This window comes from Bos indicus, chromosome 15 (genome assembly GCF_029378745.1).
Source record: "Bos indicus isolate NIAB-ARS_2022 breed Sahiwal x Tharparkar chromosome 15, NIAB-ARS_B.indTharparkar_mat_pri_1.0, whole genome shotgun sequence".
Taxonomy (NCBI): Eukaryota; Metazoa; Chordata; class Mammalia; order Artiodactyla; family Bovidae; genus Bos; species Bos indicus.
The window spans coordinates 6618543-6642659 of NC_091774.1; the positions used below are offsets into that span (position 1 = coordinate 6618543).

General features: G+C 40.6%; 1 protein-coding gene across 1 annotated transcript in view; it reads left to right on the forward strand.

Annotated features, from left to right (window-relative positions):
- The window catches only part of TMEM123 (transmembrane protein 123), an 81016-nt gene that overhangs the window by 11625 nt on the left and 45274 nt on the right, over positions 1–24117 (forward strand). Inside the window, exons 4-9 of the mRNA XM_070767609.1 lie at positions 2561–2620; positions 6628–6684; positions 10646–10702; positions 16049–16108; positions 18158–18214; positions 21127–21183. Of these exons, the coding sequence (XP_070623710.1) occupies positions 2561–2620; positions 6628–6684; positions 10646–10702; positions 16049–16108; positions 18158–18214; positions 21127–21183 (348 nt within the window). The remainder of the gene's footprint in view (positions 1–2560; positions 2621–6627; positions 6685–10645; positions 10703–16048; positions 16109–18157; positions 18215–21126; positions 21184–24117) is intronic.

Sequence of the window (24117 nt, forward strand, 5' to 3'; positions counted from 1 at the left end):
CAGCATCAGGGTCTTTTCCAATGAGTCAGCTCTTTGCATCAGGTGGCCAAAGTATTGTAGCTTCAACATCAGTCTTTCCAATGAACATTGAGGGTTGTTTACTTTAGGATTGACTGCTTTGATCTCCTTGTAGTCCAAGGGACTTTCAAGAGTCTTCTCGCAACACCACAGTTAAACACCATCAATTCTTTGGCATTCAGCTTTCTTTATAGTCCACCTCTGACACGCATACATGACTACTGCAAAAACCATAGCTTTGACTAGACAGACTATTTTTTGCAAAGTAATGTCTCTGCTTTTTAATATGCTATCTATAAAGTGATTGCCAGACTTCAAAAGCCACCATAATTGGTAGCCAGTTAGGTGATGAAATTAATCTTTAAGGAATCTGTGGCACTTTATGAACTTAACTTAATTCCATTTAGTGAAGTATTCTGCTGTAATACTTGGTCTTTATTTGTCATGTAAAGCACTTGACTCCTTGTACTTAGAAAGTCCAAGACAGTCTTTATTTTAGTGCTTGAACACAGTGGATACTTCATAAGTATTTTTTGAAAAAGGTGAAGAGATCTTAAAACTAGAAGAGCTTAGAAAGAAGGCAGTTTCTGCCTTCTTCCTCAAGCCAAAAAAAAGAGAAAAGGAAAGCATCTGTCATAAGAGGGACGACAGCAGGGAGAGAAAAACAGGAGGCTCTTGTAATCTGGGCAAAAGATGAAGACATGGGGTAGTGGGGATAAGTGGGTAGAGTCTAGATCTACTTGGGGTGGGGAACTGAAATCATTGCTAATGGATTGGATGGTAGAGTGAGGAAGATGGAAGAATGAAAAGATAACTTCCTGGTGTTAGGGTTGAGCAACCAGCAATGCAACAACTGGGAACATGTGGGCAGAAGCAGGTTTATTGTAGAAAATCAGCACTTCAATTTGGCACTCTCATGTGTGCACTTTGGAATCAACAGCCTGGTCCACATCTGAGAATCCACCACTTACTGGCTGGGTGGCCAGAATCTGCCTGCAAGGCAGGAGACCCTGGTTTGATTCCTGGGTGGGAAAGATCCCCTGGAGAACGGGATCGGCTACCCACTCCAGTATTCATGGGCTTCCATGGTGGCTGAAATGGTAAAGAATCCACCTGTAGTGCAGGAGACCTGGAGTCCATCCCTGGGTTGGGAAGATCCCCTGGAGGAGGACATGGCAGCTCACTCCAGTATTCTTGCCTGGAGCATCTCCATGGACAGAGGTGCCTGGTGGGCTACAGTTAACGGGATCACAGAGTCAGACACAGTGGAGCAACTAAACACAGCTTGGTGGTCTCCTATGGGTCTTCTGTCACTGCCTAGCTGTGTTCCTGTCGCAGAATTGTTTGGGGGTTAGATGGGCTAATGCAGGTTACATGCTCCCCACAAGGCGTGGCATGTAGTAAGACCTTCGTAATATTGTCAGTTACTTGCTACCTGCTGCTAAATACATAGTCTACTGACCTTGATCTTTTTCAGGTTTAATCTTCACAGCATAGTCTTTTGGTATAAATGGATTATGGTTCCAGCAAGAGGAAGAAAATGGCAAAAAGAGTAAAGATAGCTTTATCAGAATTGTTATTGCTTACTTTCTTTGTACTTGGGAGTTTTTTGGGTTGGCGGAGGCATACTTTGGTGCTGCTGCTGCTAAGTCGCTTCAGTCGTGTCTGACTCTGTGCAACCCCATAGGCGGCAGCCCACCAGGTTCCCCCGTCCCTGGGATTCTCCAGGCAAGAACACTGGAGCGGGTTGCATTTCCTTCTCCAATGCATGAAAGTGAAAAGTGAAAGTGAAGTCGCTCAGTTGTGTCTGACTCTTAGCGACCCCATGGACTGCAGCCTACCAGGCTCCTCTGTCCATGGGGTTTTCCAGGCAAGAGTACTGGAGTGGGGTGCCATTGCCTTCTCCAGGGCATAGTTTGGGAAAGTACAAAATAACATACTTGCTCGCCTCCCATGTAATATATGTATTTAATCTTCCATTATATAAAGATCCAGGGTGAATATTGTACCCTGAAAAGCTGCTTATCTGGAGCATAGAATTCTTCCATACTTTTTCCAAATTTTAAGTTACTAGTTAAAAATTCAAAAAATTATATCAAGAAGGCTTCCAAGTTTACATGAAAACCCTAAGCCATTTCACCTTCTCTCCATTGTATGAAGTTAGGTGTGCTGGTGCATAAGACCTGGGCACTCGTTAATATTAAAGGTGGTCTATTCTCCTCAGAAGAGCAGAGTTGTCAGTAGTAGAAATTCCTCATAACCGCATGGCCTCATATCCAATCTATTTTATCAGTGGTTGGCACATAGTAAGTACCTAGTAAGTGTTACATTAGCTACATGTTTTCTGTCTTAAAAAATCCAGTGATGCAGATCTAGATTTATGAACAGTTTCAAGGCATGTTTCATAGAAGCAGTGCAAAAGTAGAACTTCCTGTGGAGTAATCTACCCTGCCACCCCTTGGGGCCAAAAGAAACATATTGCCAGTACCCTTAGTTCAATGTTGATGGCCGTTCTTCACAGGATATTTCTTTGTTTTTATAGGATCTTCAAGCCAGAATAATCCTCAGTCTGAAAGAAACTCCAATGGTAACAACCAAGGAGGTGAGTTTTATAAGGTCAGAAAACAGATTATCTGCCTAGCATATATAAAGTAATATCAGCTAGTCCAGCACATGTAAACTGTACACAGGCCTGTCTTAACCATGATTTGTGCGTTTGTGAATACTTAAAGCCTACCATCAAAGGCTTCCCTTAGTAGGCATCAGGAAATGATAGTTCACTGGATTCATCATCTTTCTCAGTCTAGCAAAGTTGTGAGTAAATTCTAAAACTATTAATAAAAACATACTGGTATTACTGAGTTTTCTAGCGCATTTTTTTGGTATGACATTATGTCCTTTGCCTATGGGTATGAACTAGAATTCATAAATCTGCTGATCTTGCTGGTGGAAGAAATCACTTTAAGCTGGTCAGCTATGGCAACCTTAAGTTGCCTTGGTGGACTCTAAGGAGACCCTGCTTATATTTCACCCATCAGATAAATTTCCATCCACGCTGTTGCTTCCTTATTGAAACAATAGATGAGGCTTTTTTCTTGTGCTTTTAGTTTGGGACAGATGGATTTCTTTGTTGATTTTCTCAATTAACATGTAAAGATAGGAACCAGACTGATGTTACAAATAATGGTACCATCAACGCATGTTTCTTCTAAGTGATATTTAGTTTATCTTCTCACTGCCTTTATTAAGAGTGACAGAGGTAGAAACTTTAAAAAGGTACACAAATCCTATCACTGGACCCATATTTTCTACTTTTATTCGTAAATATTTATTGAGTGTCTTTAATGTGTGGACACAGTACAAAAGGGACCAAGCTATGACTCCTTGGAGTTTTTCTTTGTTTTTTGTGTTATTCTATTGTTGAAACAATCACATAACTAAAAATTCACAAAGTTAGCCGTTTTTCAGTGTAGAGGTAGCATTAAATACATTCACAACGTTGTGCAGTGTCGTGGAGATTTTTTAGTAATTTTTTATTGAAGTGCAGTTAATTTACAATGTTGTGTTCATTTCTGCTGTATAGCAAAATGACTTACTTATATACATGTATACATTGTTTTTTATTTTCTTTTCCATTATGGTTTATTTCAGAAGAGTAAATGGACTTCCCTGTGCACTGTTGTGTTTTCTGAGTTCTGTATGTAACAGTTTGCATCGAGTAATCGCAAACTCTTAGTCCCCTCCTCCCCGACCCCTGCTCCCCCTTGGAAACCCTAAGTCTGTTCTGTATGTCTGTGAGTCTGTTTCTACTTCAAACATAGGTTCATTTGCTCCATTTTTTGATTCCACATATAAGGGATTTGTTGTTGTTTAGTCACTAAATTGTGTTTGACTCTGTGACCACATGGACTGCAGCATGCCAAGCCTCCCTGTTCTTCATGTCTCCTGGAGTTTGTTTAAACTCATGTCCATTTAATCAGATCACTGATTAATCCGTGAGTAATCCATCCAATCACCTCATCCTCTGTTGTCCCCTTCTGCTTTTGCCTTCAATCTTTCCCAGCATCAGGGTCTTTTCCAGTGAGTCAGCTCTTTGCATCAGGTGGCCAAAGTATTGTAGCTTCAGCATCAGTCTTTCCAATGAATATTGAGGGTTGATTTTCTTTAGGATTGACTGGTTTGATCTCATTGCAGTCCAAGAGACTCTTACGAATCTTCTCTTGCACCACATTCAAAAGCATCAATTATTTTGTGTTGAGCCTTCTTTATGGTCCAACTCACATCTGCACATGACTACTGCAAAACCATAGCTTTGACTAGGCGGACCTTCGTTGGACCTTTTTAAAAAGCTAAGTATAAACTGATTGCAGACTGCAAAAGCCACCAGCCACCATAATGGGTAGCCAATTAGGAGATGAAATTAATCTTTAATGAATCTCTGTCACTTTATGAACTCAAGTCCATTTAGTGAAGTATTCTGCTGTAATACTTGGCTTTTTTTGTCAGATAAAGCACTCGCTTCCTTGTACTTAGATTGTCCAAGACACTCTTTATTTCAGTGCTTGCACACAGTAGGTATGTCATAAGTATTTTTGAAAAAGGGTGAAGAGATCTTAAAACTAGAAAGAGGGCAATTTCTGCCTTCTTCCTCAACGCAGAAAAAAGAAAAAAGGAAAACATGCATCATAAGAGTGACAACAGCAGGGAGAGAAAAACATGAGGCTCTTGTAATCTGGGCAAAAGATGAAGACATGGGGTAATGGCAATAAGAGGGTAGAGTCTAGAACTACTTGGGGTGTGGAACTGAAATCATGCTAATGGATTGGATGGTGGAGTGAGGAAGAAGGAAGAATGAAAAGATAACTTCCTGGTGTTCGGGTTGAGCAACCAGCAGTGCAAGAACTGGGAACGTGCGGGCAGAAGCAGGTTTATTGTAGAAAATCAGCACTTCGATTGCCACTCTCATGTGTGCGCTTTGGAATCAAACAGCCTGGTCCACATCTAAGAATCCGCCACTTACTGATGGGTGGCCAGAATCTGCCTGAAAGGCAGAAGACCCTGGTTCGATTCCTGGGTGGGAAAGATCCCCTGGAGAAAGGGATTGGCTACCCATTCCAGTATTCACGGGCTTCCATGGTGGCTGAGATGGTAAAGAATCCGCCTGCAGTGCAGGAGACCTGGATTTGATCACTGGGTTGGGAAGATCCCCTGGAGGAGGACATGGCAACTCACTCCAGTATTCTTGCCTGGAGCATCTCCATGGACAGAGGTGCCTGGTGGGCTACAGTCCACAGGATTGCAAAGAGTCAGACACAGCGGAGCAACTAAACACAGCTGGGTGGCCTCCTGTGTGTCTCCTGTGGGTCTTCTGTCACTGCCTAGCTGTGTTCCTGTCGCAGAATTGTTTTGGGGGTTAGTTGGGCTAATGTAGGTTACATGCTCCCCACAAGGCCTGGCATGTAGTAAGCCCTTCATAATATTGTCAATTATTTGCTGCTGCTGCTGCTGCTAAGTCGCTTCAGTCGTGTCCAACTCTGTGCGACCCCATAGATGGCAGCACATCAGGCTCCACCGTCCCTGGGATTCTCCAGGCAAGAACACTGGAGTGGGTTGCCATTTCCTTCTCCAATGCATGAAAGTGAAAAGTGAAAGTGAAGTCGCTCAGTCGTGTCCGACTCTTAGCGACCCCATGGACTGCAGCCTACCAGGCTCCTCCGTCCATGGGGTTTTCCAGGCAAGAGTACTGGAGTGGGGTGCCATTGCCTTCTCCTAAATACATCTAAATACATAGTCTGCTGACCTTGATCTGTTTCAGGTTTAATGTTCACACCATAATCTTTTGCGATAAATGCGTTATGGTTCCAGCAAGAGAAAGAAATTTGCACACAGAGTAAGAATAGTACCATCAGAAATCTTATTGCTTGCTTTCTTTGTACTTGGGAGGCTTTTGTGGTGGGGGAGGTCTTTGGGAAAAGTACACAATAACATACTTGCTCGCCTCCCATGTAATATATATATTTAATCTTCCCTTATGCAAAGATCCAGGGTGAATAATGAACCCTGAAAAGTTGCTTAACTGAAGCATAGAATTCTTCCAAAGTTTTTTCCAAATTTTAAGTTACTAGTTAAAAATCCAAAGAATTATATCAAGATAGCTTCCAACTTTACGTGAAAACCCTAAGCCACTTCATCTTCCCTCCATTGTATGAAGTTAGGCGTGCTGGTGTACCAGACCTGGGGCACTCGTTAATCATAAGGGTGGTCCACTCTCCTCAGAAGAGCAGAGTTGTCAGTAGTAGAAATTCCTCATAATCACAAGGCCTCATGTCCAAACTATTTTATCAGTGGCTGGCACATAGTAAGTACCTGATAAGGGTTACATTAGCTATATGTCTTCAGTCTGAAAAAATCGAGCGATGCAGATCTAGATTTATGAAGTTTCAAGGCATGTTTCATAGAAGCAGTGCAAAAGTAGAATTGCCTATGGAATAATCTACCCTCTCGCCCCCAAGAGGCGAAAGAAACAAACAAAAAAAAGAAGCATAATGCCAGTATCGTTAGTCCAATATTGATGGCCGTTCTTCACAGGATATTTCTTTGTATTTATAGGACCTCCAAAACAGCAGAATCTTCAGTCTGCAGGAAACTCCAATGATAACCAAGGAGGTGAGTTTAAAAATTTCAGAAAACAGATTATCTGCCTAGCATACATAAAGTAATATCAGTACATGTCCAGTACATGTAAGCCTGTGCACTGATCTGTGTTAACCATGATTTGTGCATTTGTTAATACTTAAAGCCTACCATCGGGCTGCAGTTCATGGGGCCTCTAAGAGTCGGACATGACTGAGCGACTTCACTTTCACTTTTCACTGTCATGCATTGGAGAAGGAAATGGCAACCCACTCCAGTGTTCTTGCCTGGAGAATCCCAGGGACGGGGGAGCCTGGTGGGCTGCCATCTGTGGGGTCACATAGAGTTGGACACGACTGAAATGACTTAGCAGCAGCAAAGCCTACCATCGGCTTCCCTTAGTAGGCATCAGGAAATGATAGTTCAGTGGATTTACCATCTTTCTCAGTCTAGCAAAGTTTTGAGTAAATTCTAAAACTATTCATAAAAACATACTGGAATTTATTACTGAGTTTTCTAGCACATTTTTTGGTATGACATTGTGCGCTCTGCCTATGGATATGAACTAGAATTCATAAATCTGCTGATCTTGCTGGTGGAAGAAATCACTTTAAGCTGGTCAGCCATGACAGCCTTAATTTGCCTTGGTGGACTAGTTGAAGACCCTTCTTATATTTCACCCATCAATTAGATTTCAATCCACCCACTTGCTTCTTATTGAAACAGTAGATTAGGCTTTTTTGTTATGATTTTAGTTTAGGAGAGATGGATTTCTTCCTTGATTTCCTGAATTAACATGGATAGATAGGAACCTGACTGATGTTATAAATAATAGTACCATTAACGCATGTGTCTTCTAAATTATATTTAGTTTATCTTCTCACTGCCTTTATTAAGAGTGACAGAGGTAGAAACTTTAAAAAGGTACACAAATCCTGTCACTGGACCCATTTTTTCTACTTTATTCAACAAATATTTATTGAGTGTCTCTAATGTGTGGACACAGTACAAAAGGGACCAAGCTCTGACTTCTTGGAGTTTTTCTTTGCTTTTTGTGCTATTTTATTGTTGAAACATACACATAACGTAAAATTCACAATGTAGGCATTTATCAGCATAGAGGTGGCATTAAATACATTCACAACGTTGTGCAGTGTCATGGACATTTTTTAGTAATTTTTTATTGAAGTGCAGTTAATTTGCAGTGTTGTGTTCATTTCTGCTGTACAGCAAAATGACTTAGTTATATACATGTATACATTCTTTTTATTTTCTTTTCCATTGTGGTTTATTCCAGAATAGTAAATGGAGTTCCCTGAGCACCATTGTGGTTTTCAGTTCTATATGTAACAGTTTGCATCTACTAACCCCAGACTCCTAGTCCCTCCCTCCCAGACCCAGGCTCCCCCTTGGAAACCCTATGTCTGTTCTGTATGTCTGTGAGTCTGTTTCTACTTCATAGATAGGTTCATTTGTACCATGTTTTATATTCCACACGTAAGTGATTTGTTGATGTTTAGTCACTAAGTCGTGTCTGTGTCTGTGACCCCATGGACTGCAGCATGCCAAGCTTCCCTGTCCTTCATGTCTCCCAGAGTTTGCTCAAACTCTTGTCCATTTAATAGATCACTGATTAATTAGTGATTAATCCATCCAGTCACTTCATCCTCTGTTGCCCCCTTCTGTTTCTGCCTTCAATCTTTCCCAGCATCAGGGTCTTTTCCAATGAGTCAGCTCTTTGCATCAGGTGGCCAAAGTATTATAGCTTCAGCATCAGTCTTTCTAATGAATATTGAGGTTGGTGTTCTTTAGGATTGACTGGTTTGATCTCCTTGCTGTCCAAGGGACTCTTAAGAATCTTCTCCGGCACCACATTCAAAAGCATCAATTCTTTGTGTTCAGCCTTCTGTATGTTCTGACTCACATCTGTACCTGACTACTGTAAAAACCATAGATTTGACTAGACGGACTTTTGAAGGCAAAATAATATCTCTGCTTTTTAGTAAGCTATGTATAAAGTGGTTGCCAGACTTCAAAAGCCACCATAGTGGGTAGCCAATTAGGAGATCAAATTAATCTAATGAATCTGTGCCACTTTATGAACTTAATTCCATTTAGTGAAGTATTCTGCTGTAATACTTGGTCTTTTTTTGTCACGTGAAGCACCCACTTCCCTGTACTTTGATATCTAAGACATTCTTTGTTTCAGTGCTTGCACATAGTAGGTACTTCCTAAGTATTTTTTGAAAAAGGTGAAGAGGTCTTAAAACTAGAAACAGCTAGAAGGAGGGCAGTTTCTGCCTTCTTCCTCAATCCAGAGAAAAGAAAAATGGAAAACATCCATCATAAGAGTGACAGCAGCACGGAGAGAAAAACAGGAGGCTCTTGTAATCTGGGCAGAAGATGAAGACATGGGGTAGTGGGGATAAGTGGGTAGAGTCTAGATCTACTTGGGGTGTGGAACTGAAATCATTGCTAATGGATTGGATGGTGGAGTGAGGAAGAAGGAAGAATGAAAAGATAACTTCCTGGTGTTCGGGTTGAGCAACCAGCAGTGCAAGAACTGGGAACATGTGGGCAGAAGCAGGATTGTAGAAAATCAGCACTTCGATTTGGCACTCTCATGTATGCGCTTTGGAATCAAACAGCCTGGTCCACATCTGAGACTCCACCACTTACTGGCTGGGTGGCCAGAATCTGCCTGCAAGGCACGAGACCCTGGTTCGATTCCTGGGTGGGAAAGATCCCCTGGAGAAAGGGATCAGCTACCCACTCCAGTTTTCATGAGCTTCCATGGTGGCTCAGATGGTAAAGAATCCGCCTGCAGTGCAGGAGACCTGGATTCGATCGCTAGGTTGGGAAGATCCCCTGGAGAACAACATGGCAAGTCATTCCAGTATTCTTGCCTGGAGAATTTCCATGGACAGAGGTGCTTGGTGGGCTACATTCCACGGGATTGCAAAGAGTCAGACACAACGGAGCAACTAAACACAGCCGGATGGTCTCCTATGGGTCTCCTGTGGGTCTTCCTGTGGTGTTCTGTCACTGCCTAGCTGTGTTCCTGTCGCAGAATTGTTTTGGGGGTTAGTTGGGCTAATGCAGGTTATATGGTCCCCACAAGGCCTGGCATGTAGTAAGCCCTTCATAATATTGTCAGTTATTTGCTACCTGCTGCTAAATACATCTAAATACATAGTCTACTGACCTTGATCTTTTTCAGGTTTAATCTTCACAGCATAGTCTTTTGGTATAAATGGATTATGGTTCCAGCAAGAGGAAGATTGGCAGACCAAGTAAACATAGCTTCTTCAGAATTGTTTCTGTGTACTTTCCTTGTACTTGGGAGGTTTTTGGTGTGGGGGCGGCCTTCTTTGGGAAAGTACACAATACCATACTTGCTTGCCTCCCATGTAATAATATGTGTTTAATTTTCCATTATATAAAGATCCAGGGTGAATAATGCACCCTAAAAAGTTGCTTAACTGAAGCTTGCATTCCTCCAAATTTTTCCATATTTTAAGTTACTAGTTAAAAATCCAAAGAGTTATATCAAGAAGGCTTCCAAGTTTACGTGAAAACCCTAAGCCACTTCATCTTCTCTCCATTGTATGAAGTTAGGCATGCTGGTGTACCAGACCTGGGCACTCGTTAATAGTAAGGGTGGTCCACTCTCCTCAGAAGAGCAGAGTTGTCAGTAGAAATTCCTCATAACCACAAGGCCTCATGTCCAAACTATTTTATCAGTGGCTGGCGCATAGTAAATACCTGGTAAGTGTTACATTAGCTACATGTTTTCCGTCTTAAAAAATCCAGTGATGCAGATCTAGATTTATGAACAGTTTCAAGGCATGTTTCATAGAAGCAGTGCAAAAGTAGAATTTCCTGTGGAATAATCTACCCTGTCACCCCTCAGAGGCCAAAAGAAACATATTGCCTGTACCCCTAGTTCAATATTGATGGCCGTTCTTCACAGGATATTTCTTTGTTTTTATAGGATCTCCAAACCAGAATAATGGTCAGTCTGAAGAAAAGCCTGGTGGTCAAAAAGAAGGTGAGTTTAAAAAGGTCAGAAAACGGATTATCTGCCTAGCATACATAAAGTAATATCAGCTAGTCCGGTACATGTAAGCCTGTACACAGGCCTGTCTTAACCATGATTTGTGTGTTTGTGAATACTTAAAGCCTACCATCAAAGGCTTCCCGTAGTAGGCATCAGGAAATGATAGTTCACTGGATTTACCATCTTTCTCAGTCTAGCAAAGTTGTGAGTAAATTCTAAAACTATTCATAAAAACATACTGGAATTTATTACTGAGTTTTCTAGCACATTTTTTGGTATGACATTATGCACTCTCTGCCTGTGGATATGAACTAGAATTCATAAATCTGATCTTGCTGGTGGAAGAAATCACTTTAAGCTGGTCAGCCATGACAGCCTTAATTTGCCTTGGTGGACTAGTTGAAGACCCTTCTTATATTTCACCCATCAATTAGATTTCAATCCACCCACTTGCTTCTTATTGAAACAGTAGATTAGGCTTTTTTGTTATGATTTTAGTTTGGGACAGATGGATGTCTTCCTTGATTTCCTGAATTAACATGGATAGATAGGAACCTGACTGATGTTATAAATAGTACCATCAACGCATGTGTCTTCTAAATTATATTTAGTTTATCTTCTCACTGCCTTTATTAAGAGTGACAGAGGTAGAAAAGGTACACAAATCCTGTCACTGGACCCATTTTTTCTACTTTATTCAACAAATATTTATTGAGTGTCTCTAATGTGTGGACACAGTACAAAAGGGACCAAGCTCTGTCTTTTGTGTTATTCTATTGTTGAAACACACACATCACTAAAAATTCACAGAGTTAGCCATTTTTCCGTGTTGAGGTGGCATTAAATACATTCACAATGTTGTGCAGTATCATGGAGATTTTTTAGTAGTTTTTTATTGAACTACAGTTAATTTACAATGTTGTGTTCATTTCTGCTGTATAGCAAAATGACTTACTTATATACATGTATACATTGTTTTTTATTTTCTTTTCCATTATGGTTTATTCCAGAAGAGTAAATGGAGTTCCCTGTGCACTGTTGTGGTTTCTCAATTCTATATGTAACAGTTTGCATCGACTCACCCCAAACTCTTAGTCCCCCCCTCCCCAACCCCTGTTCCCCCTTGGAAATCATAAGTCTGTTCTGTATGTCTGTGAGTCTGTTTCTACTTCAAACATAGGTTCATTTGCTCCATTTTTGGGTTCCACATATAAGGGATTTGTTGTTGTTTAGTCACTAAGTTGTGTCTGACTCTGTGACCACATGGACTGCAGCATGCCAAGCCTCCCTGTTCTTCATGTCTCCTGGAGTTTGTTCAAACTCATGTCCATTTAATCAGATCACTGATTAATCCGTGAGTAATCCATCCAATCACCTCATCCTCTGTTGTCCCCTTCTGCTTTTGCTTTCAGTCTTTCCCAGCATCAGGGTCTTTTCCAGCGAGTCAGCTCTTTGCATCAGGTGGCCAAAGTATTGTAGCTTCAGCATCAGTCTTTCCAATGAATATTGAGGGTTGATTTTCTTTAGGATTGACTGGTTTGATCTCACTGCGGTCCAAGAGACTCTTACGAATCTTCTCTTGCACCACATTCAAAAGCATCAATTATTTTGTGTTGAGTCTTTTTATGGTCCAACTCACATCTGCACATGACTACTGCAAAACCATAGCTTTGACTAGGCGGACCTTGGTTGGACCTTTTTAATAAGCTAAGTATAAAGTGATTGCAGTCTTCAAAAGCCACCATAAAGGGTAGCCAATTAGGAGATGAAATTAATCTTTAATGAATCTGTGGCACTTTATGAACTTAAGTCCATTTAGTGAAGTATTCTGCTGTAATACTTGGTCTCTTTTTGTCACGTAAAGCACCCACCTCCCTGTACTTAGATCATCCAAGACATTCTTTGTTTCAGTGCTTGCACACAGTAGGTACTTCCTAAGTATTTTTGAAAAAGGATGAAGAGATCTTAAAACTAGAAAGAGCTTAGAAAGAGGGCAGTTTCTGCCTTCTTCCTCAAGGCAGAAAAAAGAAAAACGGAAAACATCCATCATAAGAACGACGACAGCCGGGAGAGAAAAACAGGAGGCTCTTGTAATCTGGGCAAAAGATGAAGACATGGGGTAATGGGGATAAGAGGGTAGAGTCTAGATCTACTTAGGGTGTGGAACTGAAATCATTGCTAATGGTTTGGATGGTGGAGTGAGGATGAAGGAAAACTCAAAAGATAACTTGTGTTAGGGTTGAGCAATCACCAATGCAACAACTGGGAATATGGGCAGAAGCAGGATTGTAGAAAATCAGCACTTCGATTTGGCACTCTCATGTATGCGCTTTGGACTCAAACAGCCTGGTCCACATCTGAGAATCCACCACTTACTGGCTGCGTGGCCAGAATCTGCCTGCAAGGCACGAGACCCTGGTTCGATTCCTGGGTGGGAAAGATCCCCTGGAGAAAGGGATCGGCTACCCACTCCAGTTTTCATGGGCTTCTCTGGTGGCTCAGATGGTAAAGAATCCGCCTGCAGTGCAGGAGACCTGGATTTGATCACTGGGTTGGGAAGATCCCCTGGAGGAGAACATGGCAACTCACTCCAGTATTCTTGCCTGGAGCATCTCCATGGACAGAGGTGCCTCGTGGGCTACAGTCCACAGGATTGCAAAGAGTCAGACACATTGGAGCAACTAAACACAGCTGGGTGGTCTCCTATGTGTCTCCTGTGGGTCTTCTATCACTGCCCAGCTGTGTTCCTGTCGCAGAATTGTTTTGGGGGCTAGATGGGCTAATGCAGGTTACATGTTCCCCACAAGGTGTGGCATGTAGTAAGCCCTTCATCATATTCTCAATTATTTGCTCCCTGTTGCTCCAGTTCAGTCACTCAGTCGTGTCTGACTCTTTGTGACTCCATGAATCGCAGCACACCAGGCCTCCCTGTACATCACCAATTCCCGGAGTTCATTCAAACTCATGTCCATCGAGTCGGAGATGCCATCCAGCCATCTCATCCTCTGTCGTCCCCTTCTCCTACTGCCCCCAATCCCTCCCAGCATCAGGGTCTTTTCCAATTAGTCAACTCTTCGCATGAAGTAGCCAACGTATTGGAGTTTCAGCTTTAGCATCAGTCCTTCCAGTGAACCCCCAGGACTGATCTCCTAATTTAGGATGGACTGGTTGGATCTCCTTGCAGTCCAAGGGACTCTCAAGAGTCTTTTCCAACACCACAGTTCAAAAGCATCAATTCTTCAGTGCTCAGCTTTCTTCCTAGTCCAACTCTCACATCTGTACAGGACCACTGCAAAAACCATAGCCTTGACTAGACAGACCTTTGTTGGCAAAGTAATGTCTCTGCTTTTGAATGTCTCTGCTATCTAGGTTGGTCATAACTTTCCTTCCATGGAGTAAGCATCTTTTAATTTCATGGCTGCAGTCACCATCTGTAGTGATTTTGGAGCCCAGAAAAATAAAGTCTGACACTGTTTCCACTGTTTCCCCGTCTATTTGCCATGAAGTGATGGGACCACATGCCATGATCTTCGTTTTTTGAATGTTGAGCTTTAAGCCAACTTTTTCACTCTCCTCTTTCACTTTCATCTAGAGGCTCTTTAGTTCCTCTTCACTTTCTGCCATAAGGTTGATGTCATCTGCATATCTGAGGTTATTGATATTTCTCCCAGCAATCTTGATTCCAGCTTGTGCTTCCTCCAGTCCAGTGTTTCTCATGATGTACTCTGCATAAAAGTTAAATAAGCAGGGTGACAATATACAGCCTTGACGTACTCCTTTTCCTATTTGGAACCAGCCTGTTGTTCCATGTCCAGTTCTAACTGTTGCTTCCTGACCTGCATACAGGTTTCTCAAGAGGCAGGTCAGGTGCTCTGGTATTCCCATCCCTTTCAGAATTTTCCACTGTTTATTGTGATCCACACAGTCAAAGGCTTTGGCATAGTCAATAAAGCAGAAACAGATGTTTTTCTGGAACTCTCTTGCTTTTTCCTTGATCCAGCGGATGTTGGCAATTTGATCTCTGGTTCCTCTGCCTTTTCTAAAACGAGCTTGGACATCTGGAAGTTCACGGTTCATATACTCTTGAAGCCTGGCTTGGAGAATTTGGGGCATTACTTTACTAGCGTGTAAGATGAGTGCAATTGTGCAGTAGTGTGAGCATTCTTTGGCATTGCCTTTCTGTGGGATTGGAATGAAAACTGACGGTTTTCGGTCCTGTGCCCACTGCTGAGCTTTCCAAATTTGCTGGCATATTGAGTGCAGCACTTTCACAGCATCATCTTTCAGGATTTGAAATAGCTCAACTGGAATTCCATCACCTCCACCAGCTTTGTTCGTAGTGATTTTTTCAAAGGCCCACTTGACTTCACATTCCAGGATGTCTGGCTCTAGGTGAGTGATCACACTATCGTAATTATCTGGGTCATGAAGATCTTCTTTGTACAGATCTTCTGTATATTCTTGCCAACTCTTCTTAATATCATCTGCATCAGTTAGGTCTATACCATTTCTGTCCTTTATCGAGCCCATACTGACCTTGATCTTTTTCAGGTTTAATCTTCACACCATACTCTTTTGGGATAAATCGATTATGGTTCCAGCAAGAGGAAGAAATTTGCACAGAGAGTAAAGCTGCTCCATAAGAATTGTTATTGGTTACTTTCTTTGTACTTGGGAGGTGATGGGGGTTGGGGAGGCCTTCTTTGTGAAAAGTACACAATCACATACTTGCTCGCCACCCGTGTAATATATGTGTTTAATCTTCCCTTATACAAAGATCCAGGGTGAATAATGCACCCTGAAAAGTTGCTTAACTGAAGCACAGAATTATTCCAAAGTTTTTTCCAAATTTTAAGTTACTAGTTAAAAATCCAAAGAGTTATATCAAGAAGGCTTCCAAGTTTACGTGAAAACCCTAAGCCACTTCTTCTCTCCATTGTATGAAGTTAGGCGTGCTGGTGTACCAAACCTGGGCACTCGTTAACAGTAAGGGTGGTCCACTCTCCTCAGAAGAGCAGAGTTGTCAGTAGAAATTCCTCATAACCACAAGGCCTCATGTCCAAACTATTTTATCAGTGGCTGGCACATAGTAAGTACCTGGTAAGTGTTACATTAGCTACATGTTTTCCGTCTGAAAAAATCGAGTGATACACATCTAGATTTATGAACAGTTTCAAGGCATGTTTCATAGAAGCAGTGCAAAAGTAGAATTTCCTGTGGAATAATCTACCCTCTCACCCCCCAGAGGCTGAAAGAAAAAAAAAAGAAGCATAATGCCAGTATCGTTAGTCCAATATTGATGGCCGTTCTTCACAGGATATTTCTTTGTTTTTATAGGATCTCCAAAGCAGAATAATCCTCAGTCTGGAGGAAACTCCAATGGTAACAACCAAGGAGGTGAGTTTTATAAGGTCAGAAAACGGATTATCTGCCTAGCATACATAGAGTAATATCAGCTAGTCCAGTACATGTAAGCCTGTACACAGGCCTATCTTAACTATGATTTGTGCGTTTGTGAATACTTAAAGCCTACCATCAAAGGCTTCCCTTAGTAGGCATCAGGAAATGATAGTTCACTGGATTTACCGTCTTTCTCAGTCTAGCAAAGTTGTGAGTAAATTCTAAAACTATTAATAAAAACATACTGGAATGTATTACTGAGTTTTCTAGCACATTTTTTGGTATGGCATTGTGTGCTCTGCCTATGGATATGAACTGAATTTATAAATCTGCTGGTCTTGCTGGTGGAAGAAATCACTTTAAGCTGGTCAGCCATGGCAACCTTAAGTTGCCTTGGTGGACTCTAAGGAGACCCTGCTTGTATTTCACCCATCAGTTAGATTTCAATCCACGCCATTGCTTCCTTATTGAAACAATAGATGAGGCTTTTTTCTTGTGCTTTTAGTTTGGGACAGATGGATTTCTTTGTTGATTTTCTCAATTAACATGTAAAGATAGGAGCAGACTGATGTTATAAATAATAGTACCATCAATGCATGTTTCTTCTAAGTGATATTTAGTTTATCTTCTCACTGCCTTTATTAAGAGTGACAGAGGTAGAAACTTAAAAAAGGTACACAAATCCTATCACTGGACCCATATTTTCTACTTTTATTCAACAAGTATTTATTGAGTGTCTTTAATGTGTGGACACAGTACAAAAGGGAACAAGCTCTGACTTCTTGGAGTTTTTCTTTGTTTTTTGTGTTATTTTATTGTTGAAACATGCACATAACATAAAATTCAAAATGTAGTCATTTATCAGTGTAGAGGTGGCATTAAATACATTCACAGTGTTGTGCAGTGTCATGGAGATTTTTTAGTAATTTTTTATTGAAGTACAGTTAATTTGCAGTGTTGTGTTCATTTCTGCTGTACAGCAAAATGACTTAGTTATATACATGTATACATTCTTTTTATCTTCTTTTCCATTGTGGTTTATTGCAGAATAGTAAATGTAGTTCCCTTCTGTCACCGCCTAGCTGTATCGCAGAATTGTTTGAGGGGTTAGATGGGCTAATGCAGGTTACATGCATTAGTACATTACTACAGGCATGGCATGTAGTAAGCCCTTCGTAATATTGTCAATTATTTGGTACCTGCTGCTAAATACATCTAAATACATAGTCTGCTGACCTTGATCTCTTTCAGGTTTAATCTTCACACCATAGTCTTTTGGTATAAATGGATTATGGTTCCAGCAAGAGGAAGAAATTGGCAGACAGAGTAAACATAGCTTCTTCAGAATTGTTTTTGCATACTTTCTTTGTACTTGGGAGGTTTTTGGTGTGGGGGCGGCCTTCTTTGGGAAAGTACACAATAACATACTTTCTCACCTCCCATGTAATAATATGTGTTTAATCTTCCATTATATAAAGATCCAGGGTGAATAATGCACCCTGAAAAGTTGCTTAAGTGGAGCATGAATTCCTCCAAACTTTTTCCAAATTTTAAGTTACTAGTTAAAAATTCAAAGAATTATATCAAGAAGGCTTCCAAGTTTACATGAAAACCCTAAGGCACTTCATCTTCTCTCCATTGTATGACGTTAGGCATGCTGGTGCACAAGAACTGGGCCACTCATTAATAGTAATGAGGTCCACTCTCCTCAGAAGAGCAGAGTTGTCAGTAGTATAAATTCCTCATAACCACATGGCCTCATGTCCAATCTATTTTATCAGTGGCTGGCACATAGTAAGTACCTGGTAAGTGTTACATTAACTGTATGTCTTATGTCTGAAAAAATCCAGTGATGCAGATCTAGATTTATGAACAGTTTCAAGGCATGTTTCATAGAAACAGTACAAAAGTAGAATTTCCTGTGGAATCACCTACCCTCTCACCCACCAGAGGCCAAAAGGGAAAAAAAAAAAAGAAGCACATTACCAATATCGTTAGTTAAATATTGATATCCGTTCTTCACAGAATATTTCTTTGTTTTTATAGGATCTCCAAACCAGAATAATGATCAGTCTAAAGAAAAGTCCGATGGTCACCAAGGAGGTAAGTTTAAAAAGGTCAGAAAACGGATTCTCTGCTTAGGATACATAAAGTAATATCAGCTAGTCCAGTACATGTAAACTGGTACACTGACCTGTCTTGACCATGATTTGTGCGTTTGTGAATACTTAAAGCCTACCATCAAAGGCTTCTCTTAGTAGGCATCAGGAAATGATAGTTCACTGGATTCATCATCTTTCTCAGTCTAGCAAAGTTGTGAGTTAATTCTAAAACTATTAATAAAAACATACTGGAATGTATTACTGAGTTTTCAAGCACATTTTTCGGTGTAACATTGTGTGCTCTGCCTGTGGATATGAACTAGAATTCATAAATCTGCTGATCTTGCTGGTGGAAGAAATCACTTTAAGCTGGTCAGCCATGGCAGCCTTAAGTTGCCTTGGTGGACTCTAAGGAGACCCTGCTTGTATTTCACCCATCAGTTAGATTTCAATCCACGCCATTGCTTCCTTATTAAAACAATAGATGAGGCTTTTTTCTTGTGCATTTTGTTTGGGACAGATGGATTTCTTCGTTGATTTTCTCAACTAACATGTAAAGATAGGAGCAGACTGATGTTATAAATAATAGTACCATCAACGCATGTTTCTTCTAAGTGATATTTAGTTTATCTTCTCACTGCCTTTATTAAGAGTGACAGAGGTAGAAACTTAAAAAAGGCACACAAATCCTATCACTGGACCCATATTTTCTACTTTTATTCAACAAGTATTTATGAGTGTCTTTAATGTGTGGAGTACGTCATGAGAAACGCTGGACTGGAAGAAACACAAGCTGGAATCAAGATTGCCAGGAGAAATATCAATAACCTCAGATATGCAGATGATACCACCCTTATGGCAGAAAGTGAAGAGGAACTAAAAAGCCTCTTGATGAAAGTGAAAGTGGAGAGAGAAAAAGTTGGCTAAAAGCTCAACATTCAGAAAACGAAGATCATGGCATCCGGTCCCACCACTTCATGGGAAATAGACGGGGAAACAGTGGAAACAGTGTCAGACTTTATTTTTCTGGGCTCCAAAATCACTGCAGATGGTGACTGCAGCCATGAAATTAAAAGACGCTTACTCCATGGAAGGAAAGTTGTGACCAACCTAGGTAGCATATTCAAAAGCAGGGACATTACTTTGCCAACAAAGGTTCATCTAGTCAAGGCTATGGTTTTTCCTGTGGTTATGTATGGATGTGAGAGTTGGACTGTGAAGAAGGCTGAGCGCCAAAGAATTGATGCTTTTGAACTGTGGTGTTGGAGAAGAGTCTTGAGAGTCCCTTGGACTGCAAGGAGATCCAACCAGTCCATCCTGAAGGAGATCAGCCCTGGGATTTCTTTGGAAGGAATGATGCTAAAGCTGAAACTCCAGTACTTTGGCCACCTCATGCGAAGAGTTGACTCATTGGAAAAGACTCGGATGCTGAGAGGGATTGGGGGCAGGAGGAGAAGGGGACGACGGAGGATGAGATAGCTGGATGGCATCACTGACTCAATGGATGTGAGTCTCAGTGAACTCCGGGAGTTGGTGAAGGACAGGGAGGCCTGGCGTGCTGCGATTCATGGGGTCACAAAGAGTCGGACACGACTGAGCGACTGATCTGATCTGATCTGATCTGAATGTGTGGACACAGTACAAAAGGGAACAAGCTCTGACTTCTTGGAGTTTTTCTTTGTTTTTTGTGTTATTTTATTGTTGAAACATGCACATAACAAAATTCAAAATGTAGTCATTTATCAGTGTAGAGGTGGCATTAAATACATTCACAGTGTTGTGCAGTGTCATGGAGATTTTTTAGTAATATTTTATTGAAGTACAGTTAATTTGCAATGTTGTGTTCATTTCTGCTGTACAGCAAAATGACTTAGTTATATACATGTATACATTCTTTTTATCTTCTTTTCCATTGTGGTTTATTGCAGAATAGTAAATGTAGTTCCCTTCTGTCACTGCCTAGGTGTGTTCCTGTCGCAGAATTGTTTGGGGGGTTAGATGGGCTAATGCAGGTTACATGCTCCCCACAAGGCGTGGCATGTAGTAAGCCCTTCGTAATATTGTCAATTATTTGGTACCTGCTGCTAAATACATCTAAATACATAGTCTGCTGATCTTGATCTCTTTCAGGTTTAATCTTCATACTATAGTCTTTTTGTATAAATGGATTATGATTCCAGCAAGAGGAAGAAATTGGCAGACAGAGTAAACATAGCTTCTTCAGAATTGTTTTTGCATACTTTCTTTGTACTTGGGAGGTTTTTGGTGTGGGGGCAGCCTTCTTTGGGAAAGTACACAATAACATACTTGCTTACCTCCCATGTAATATATGTGTTTAATCTTCCATTATATAAAGATCCAGGGTGAATAATGCACCCTGAAAAGTTGCTTAAGTGGAGCACGAATTCCTCCAAACTTTTTCTAAATTTTAAGTTAGTAATTAAAAATTCAAAGAATTATATCAAGAAGGCTTCCAAGTTTACGTGAAAACCCAAAGCACTTCATCTTCTCTCCATTGTATGACGTTAGGCATGCTGGTGTACCAGACCTGGGGCACTCTTTAATAGTAATGAGGTCCACTCTCCTCAGAAGAGCAGAGTTGTCAGTAGTATAAATTCCTCATAACCACATGGCCTCATGTCCAATCTATTTTATCAGTGGCTGGCACATAGTAAGTACCTGGTAAGTGTTACATTAACTGTATGTCTTCTGTCTGAAAAAATCCAGTGATGCAGATCTAGATTTATGAACAGTTTCAAGGCATGTTTCATAGAAACAGTACAAAAGTAGAATTTCCTGTGGAATCATCTACCCTCTCACCCACCAGAGGCCACTAAAAAAAAAAGAAGCATATTGCGCATATCATTAGTTAAATATTGATATCCGTTCTTCACAGAATATTTGTTTTTCTAGGATCTCCAAACCAGAATAATGGTCAGTCTGAAGAAAAGCCTGGTGGTCAAAAAGAAGGTGAGTTTAAAAAGGTCAGAAAACAGATTATCTATCTGCCTAGCATACATAAAGTAATATCAGCTAGTCCGGTACATGTAAGCCTGTACACAGGCCTGTCTTAACCATGATTTGTGTGTTTGTGAATACTTAAAGCCTACCATCAAAGGCTTCCCTTAGTAGGCATCAGGAAATGATAGTTCACTGGATTCACCATCTTTCTCAATCTAGCAAAGTTGTGAGTAAATTCTAAAACTATTAATAAAAACATACTGGAATTTATTACTGAATTTTCAAGCACATTTTTCAGTGTGACATTGTGTGCTCTGCCTATGGATGTGAACTAGAATTCATAAATCTGCTGATCTTGCTGGTGGAAGAAATCACTTTAAACTGGTCAGCCATGGCATCCTTAAGTTGCTTTGGTGGACTGGTTGAAGTCTCTTCTTATATTTCACCCATCAGTTAGATTTCAATCCACCTCCTTGCTTCCTTATTGAAACAGTAGATTAGGCTTTTTTGTTATGATTTTAGTTTGGGAGAGATGGATTTCTTCCTTGATTTTCTGAATTAACATGGATAGATAGGAACCTGACTGATGTTATACATAATAGTAACGCATGTTTCTTCTAAGTGATATTTAGTTTATCTTCTCACTGCCTTTATTAAGAGTGACAGAGGTAGAAACTTAAAAAAGGTACACAAATCCTATCACTGGGCCCATTTTTTCTACTTTTATTCAACAAATATTTATTGATTGTCATGGATATTTTTTATTAATTTTTTATTGAGCTACAGTTATTTTACAACGTTGTGTCCATTTTTGCCATACAGCAAAATGGTTTAGTTATATACATGTATACATTCCTTTTTGTTTTCTTTTCCATTGTGGTTTATTCCAGAATAGTAAATGGAGTTCCCTGAGCACCATTGTGGTTTTCAGTTCTAAATGCAACAGTTTGCATCTACTAACCCCAGACTCCTAGTCCTTCCCTCCCGGACCCAGGCTCCCCCTTGGAAACCCTATGTCTGTTCTGTATGTCTGTGAGTCTGTTTCTACTTCATAGATAGGTGCATTTGCTCCACATTTTATATTCCACATGTAAGTGATCTGTTGATGTTTAGTCACCAAGTTGTGTCTGTGTCTGTGACCCCATGGACTGCAGCATGCCAAGCTTCCCTGTCCTTCATGTCTCCCGGAGTTTGCTCAAACTCTTGTCCCTTTAATCAGATCACTGATTAATCAGTGATTAATGCATCCAATGACTTCATCCTCTATTGCCCCCTTCTTCTTTTGCCCTCAATCTTTCCCACCATCAGGGTCTTTTCCATTGAGTCAGCTCTTTGCATCAGGTGGCCAAAGTATTGTAGCTTCAGTATCAGTCTTTCTAATGAATATTGAGGGTTGATTTTCTTTAGGATTGATTGGTTTGATCTCCTTGCTGTCCAAGGGACTCTTAAGAATCTTCTCCGGCACCACATTGAAAAGCATCAATTCTTTTGTGTTCAGCCTTCTTTATGGTCCGAGTCACATCCACCCATGACAAGTGGAAAAACCATAGCTTTGACTGTGTGGACCTTGGTCAGTGGAATGATGTCTCTGATTTTCAGTATGCTTTCTAGGTTTGTCATACCTTTTCTTCGAAGGAGCAAGCGTTTTTTCATTTCAAGGCTGCAGTCACCATCCTCAGTGATTTTGGAGCCCAAGAAAATAAAACATCACTGTTTCTGCTTTCACCCCATCTGTTAGCCAAGAAGTGATGGGACCAGATGCCATGATCTTCGTTTTTTGAATGTTGGGTTTCAAGTCAGCTTGTTCACTCTCCTATTCCACTTTCACCAGGAGGCTCTTTATCTTTAGTTTTTCACTTTCTGCCATAAGGATGGTGTCATCTGCATATCTGAGGTTATTGATATTTCTGGAAATCTTGATTCCAGCTTGTGCTTCATCCAGCTCAGCATTTCGCATGATGTACTCTGCATAGAAGTTAAATAGGCAGGGTGACAATATACAGCCTTGGCATATTCTTTTCCCAATTTTGAACAAATCTGTTGTTCCATGTCCAGTTCTCACTGTTGCTTCTTGACATGCATACAGGTTTCTCAGGAGGCAGGTAAGGTGGTTTGGTATTCCCATCTCTTAAGAAATTTCCAGTTTGTTGTGATCCACACAGTCAAAGACTTTAGCATAGTCAGTGAAACAGAAGCCGATGTTTTTGGAATTCCCTTAACTTTTTCTATGATCCAGCAGATGTTGGTGATGAGAAATTGGTTACAGGGAAAAATGAGGTATTTCCAGTATCATGAACAGATTGAAGTTTCTAATGATAGATCCAATGGTCAGAGAAGTTCCCCGTTTTGCGGTAGTTTGGGAAATGCCAATAAGGGCATTGTCTTCCTAAGAACGAGAGAAAAAGGTATACTGGCCTGGTTCTGTCAGCTGTCTCCTTCAGATGTCGTCTGCTTCATTTCTTAGAGGTCTTTGTTTTCAAGTCACCAGTGCAAGTCCACTCTGGGTTTGATGCTTTCTTTACATGTGATGTGTTAATCCAAGAGTATTTCTTTTGGAATTTGATGACATAAGGTTGGTTAACAGTACCTGATTGAGGCCTTTTCAGTGGGATTGAAAGGAGTCTTTCTAGAGATGAAATTTCCAGACTGCAGAGTGTGGTGTCTGAGGTTTCGTCTCTCAGGAATACACTATGAACAGATTACTGAAGTTGGTTATTTCTGTGACATACATTTTAAGAGACTAACTATATTATGACTGATAACATCATACCAGGATATATCAGAATTTTATAAAATTTCTGGAACATTTATATAAATAACATTCACCATGCATTATAACCTAAGAAGGTTTATCATCACTTATTTAACAGTGCTTCCCATATAGTTTAACGTGCCAAATGAACCTAATTAGTTTGATTTCTCTTTTTGTAAGAAAGAAAACAA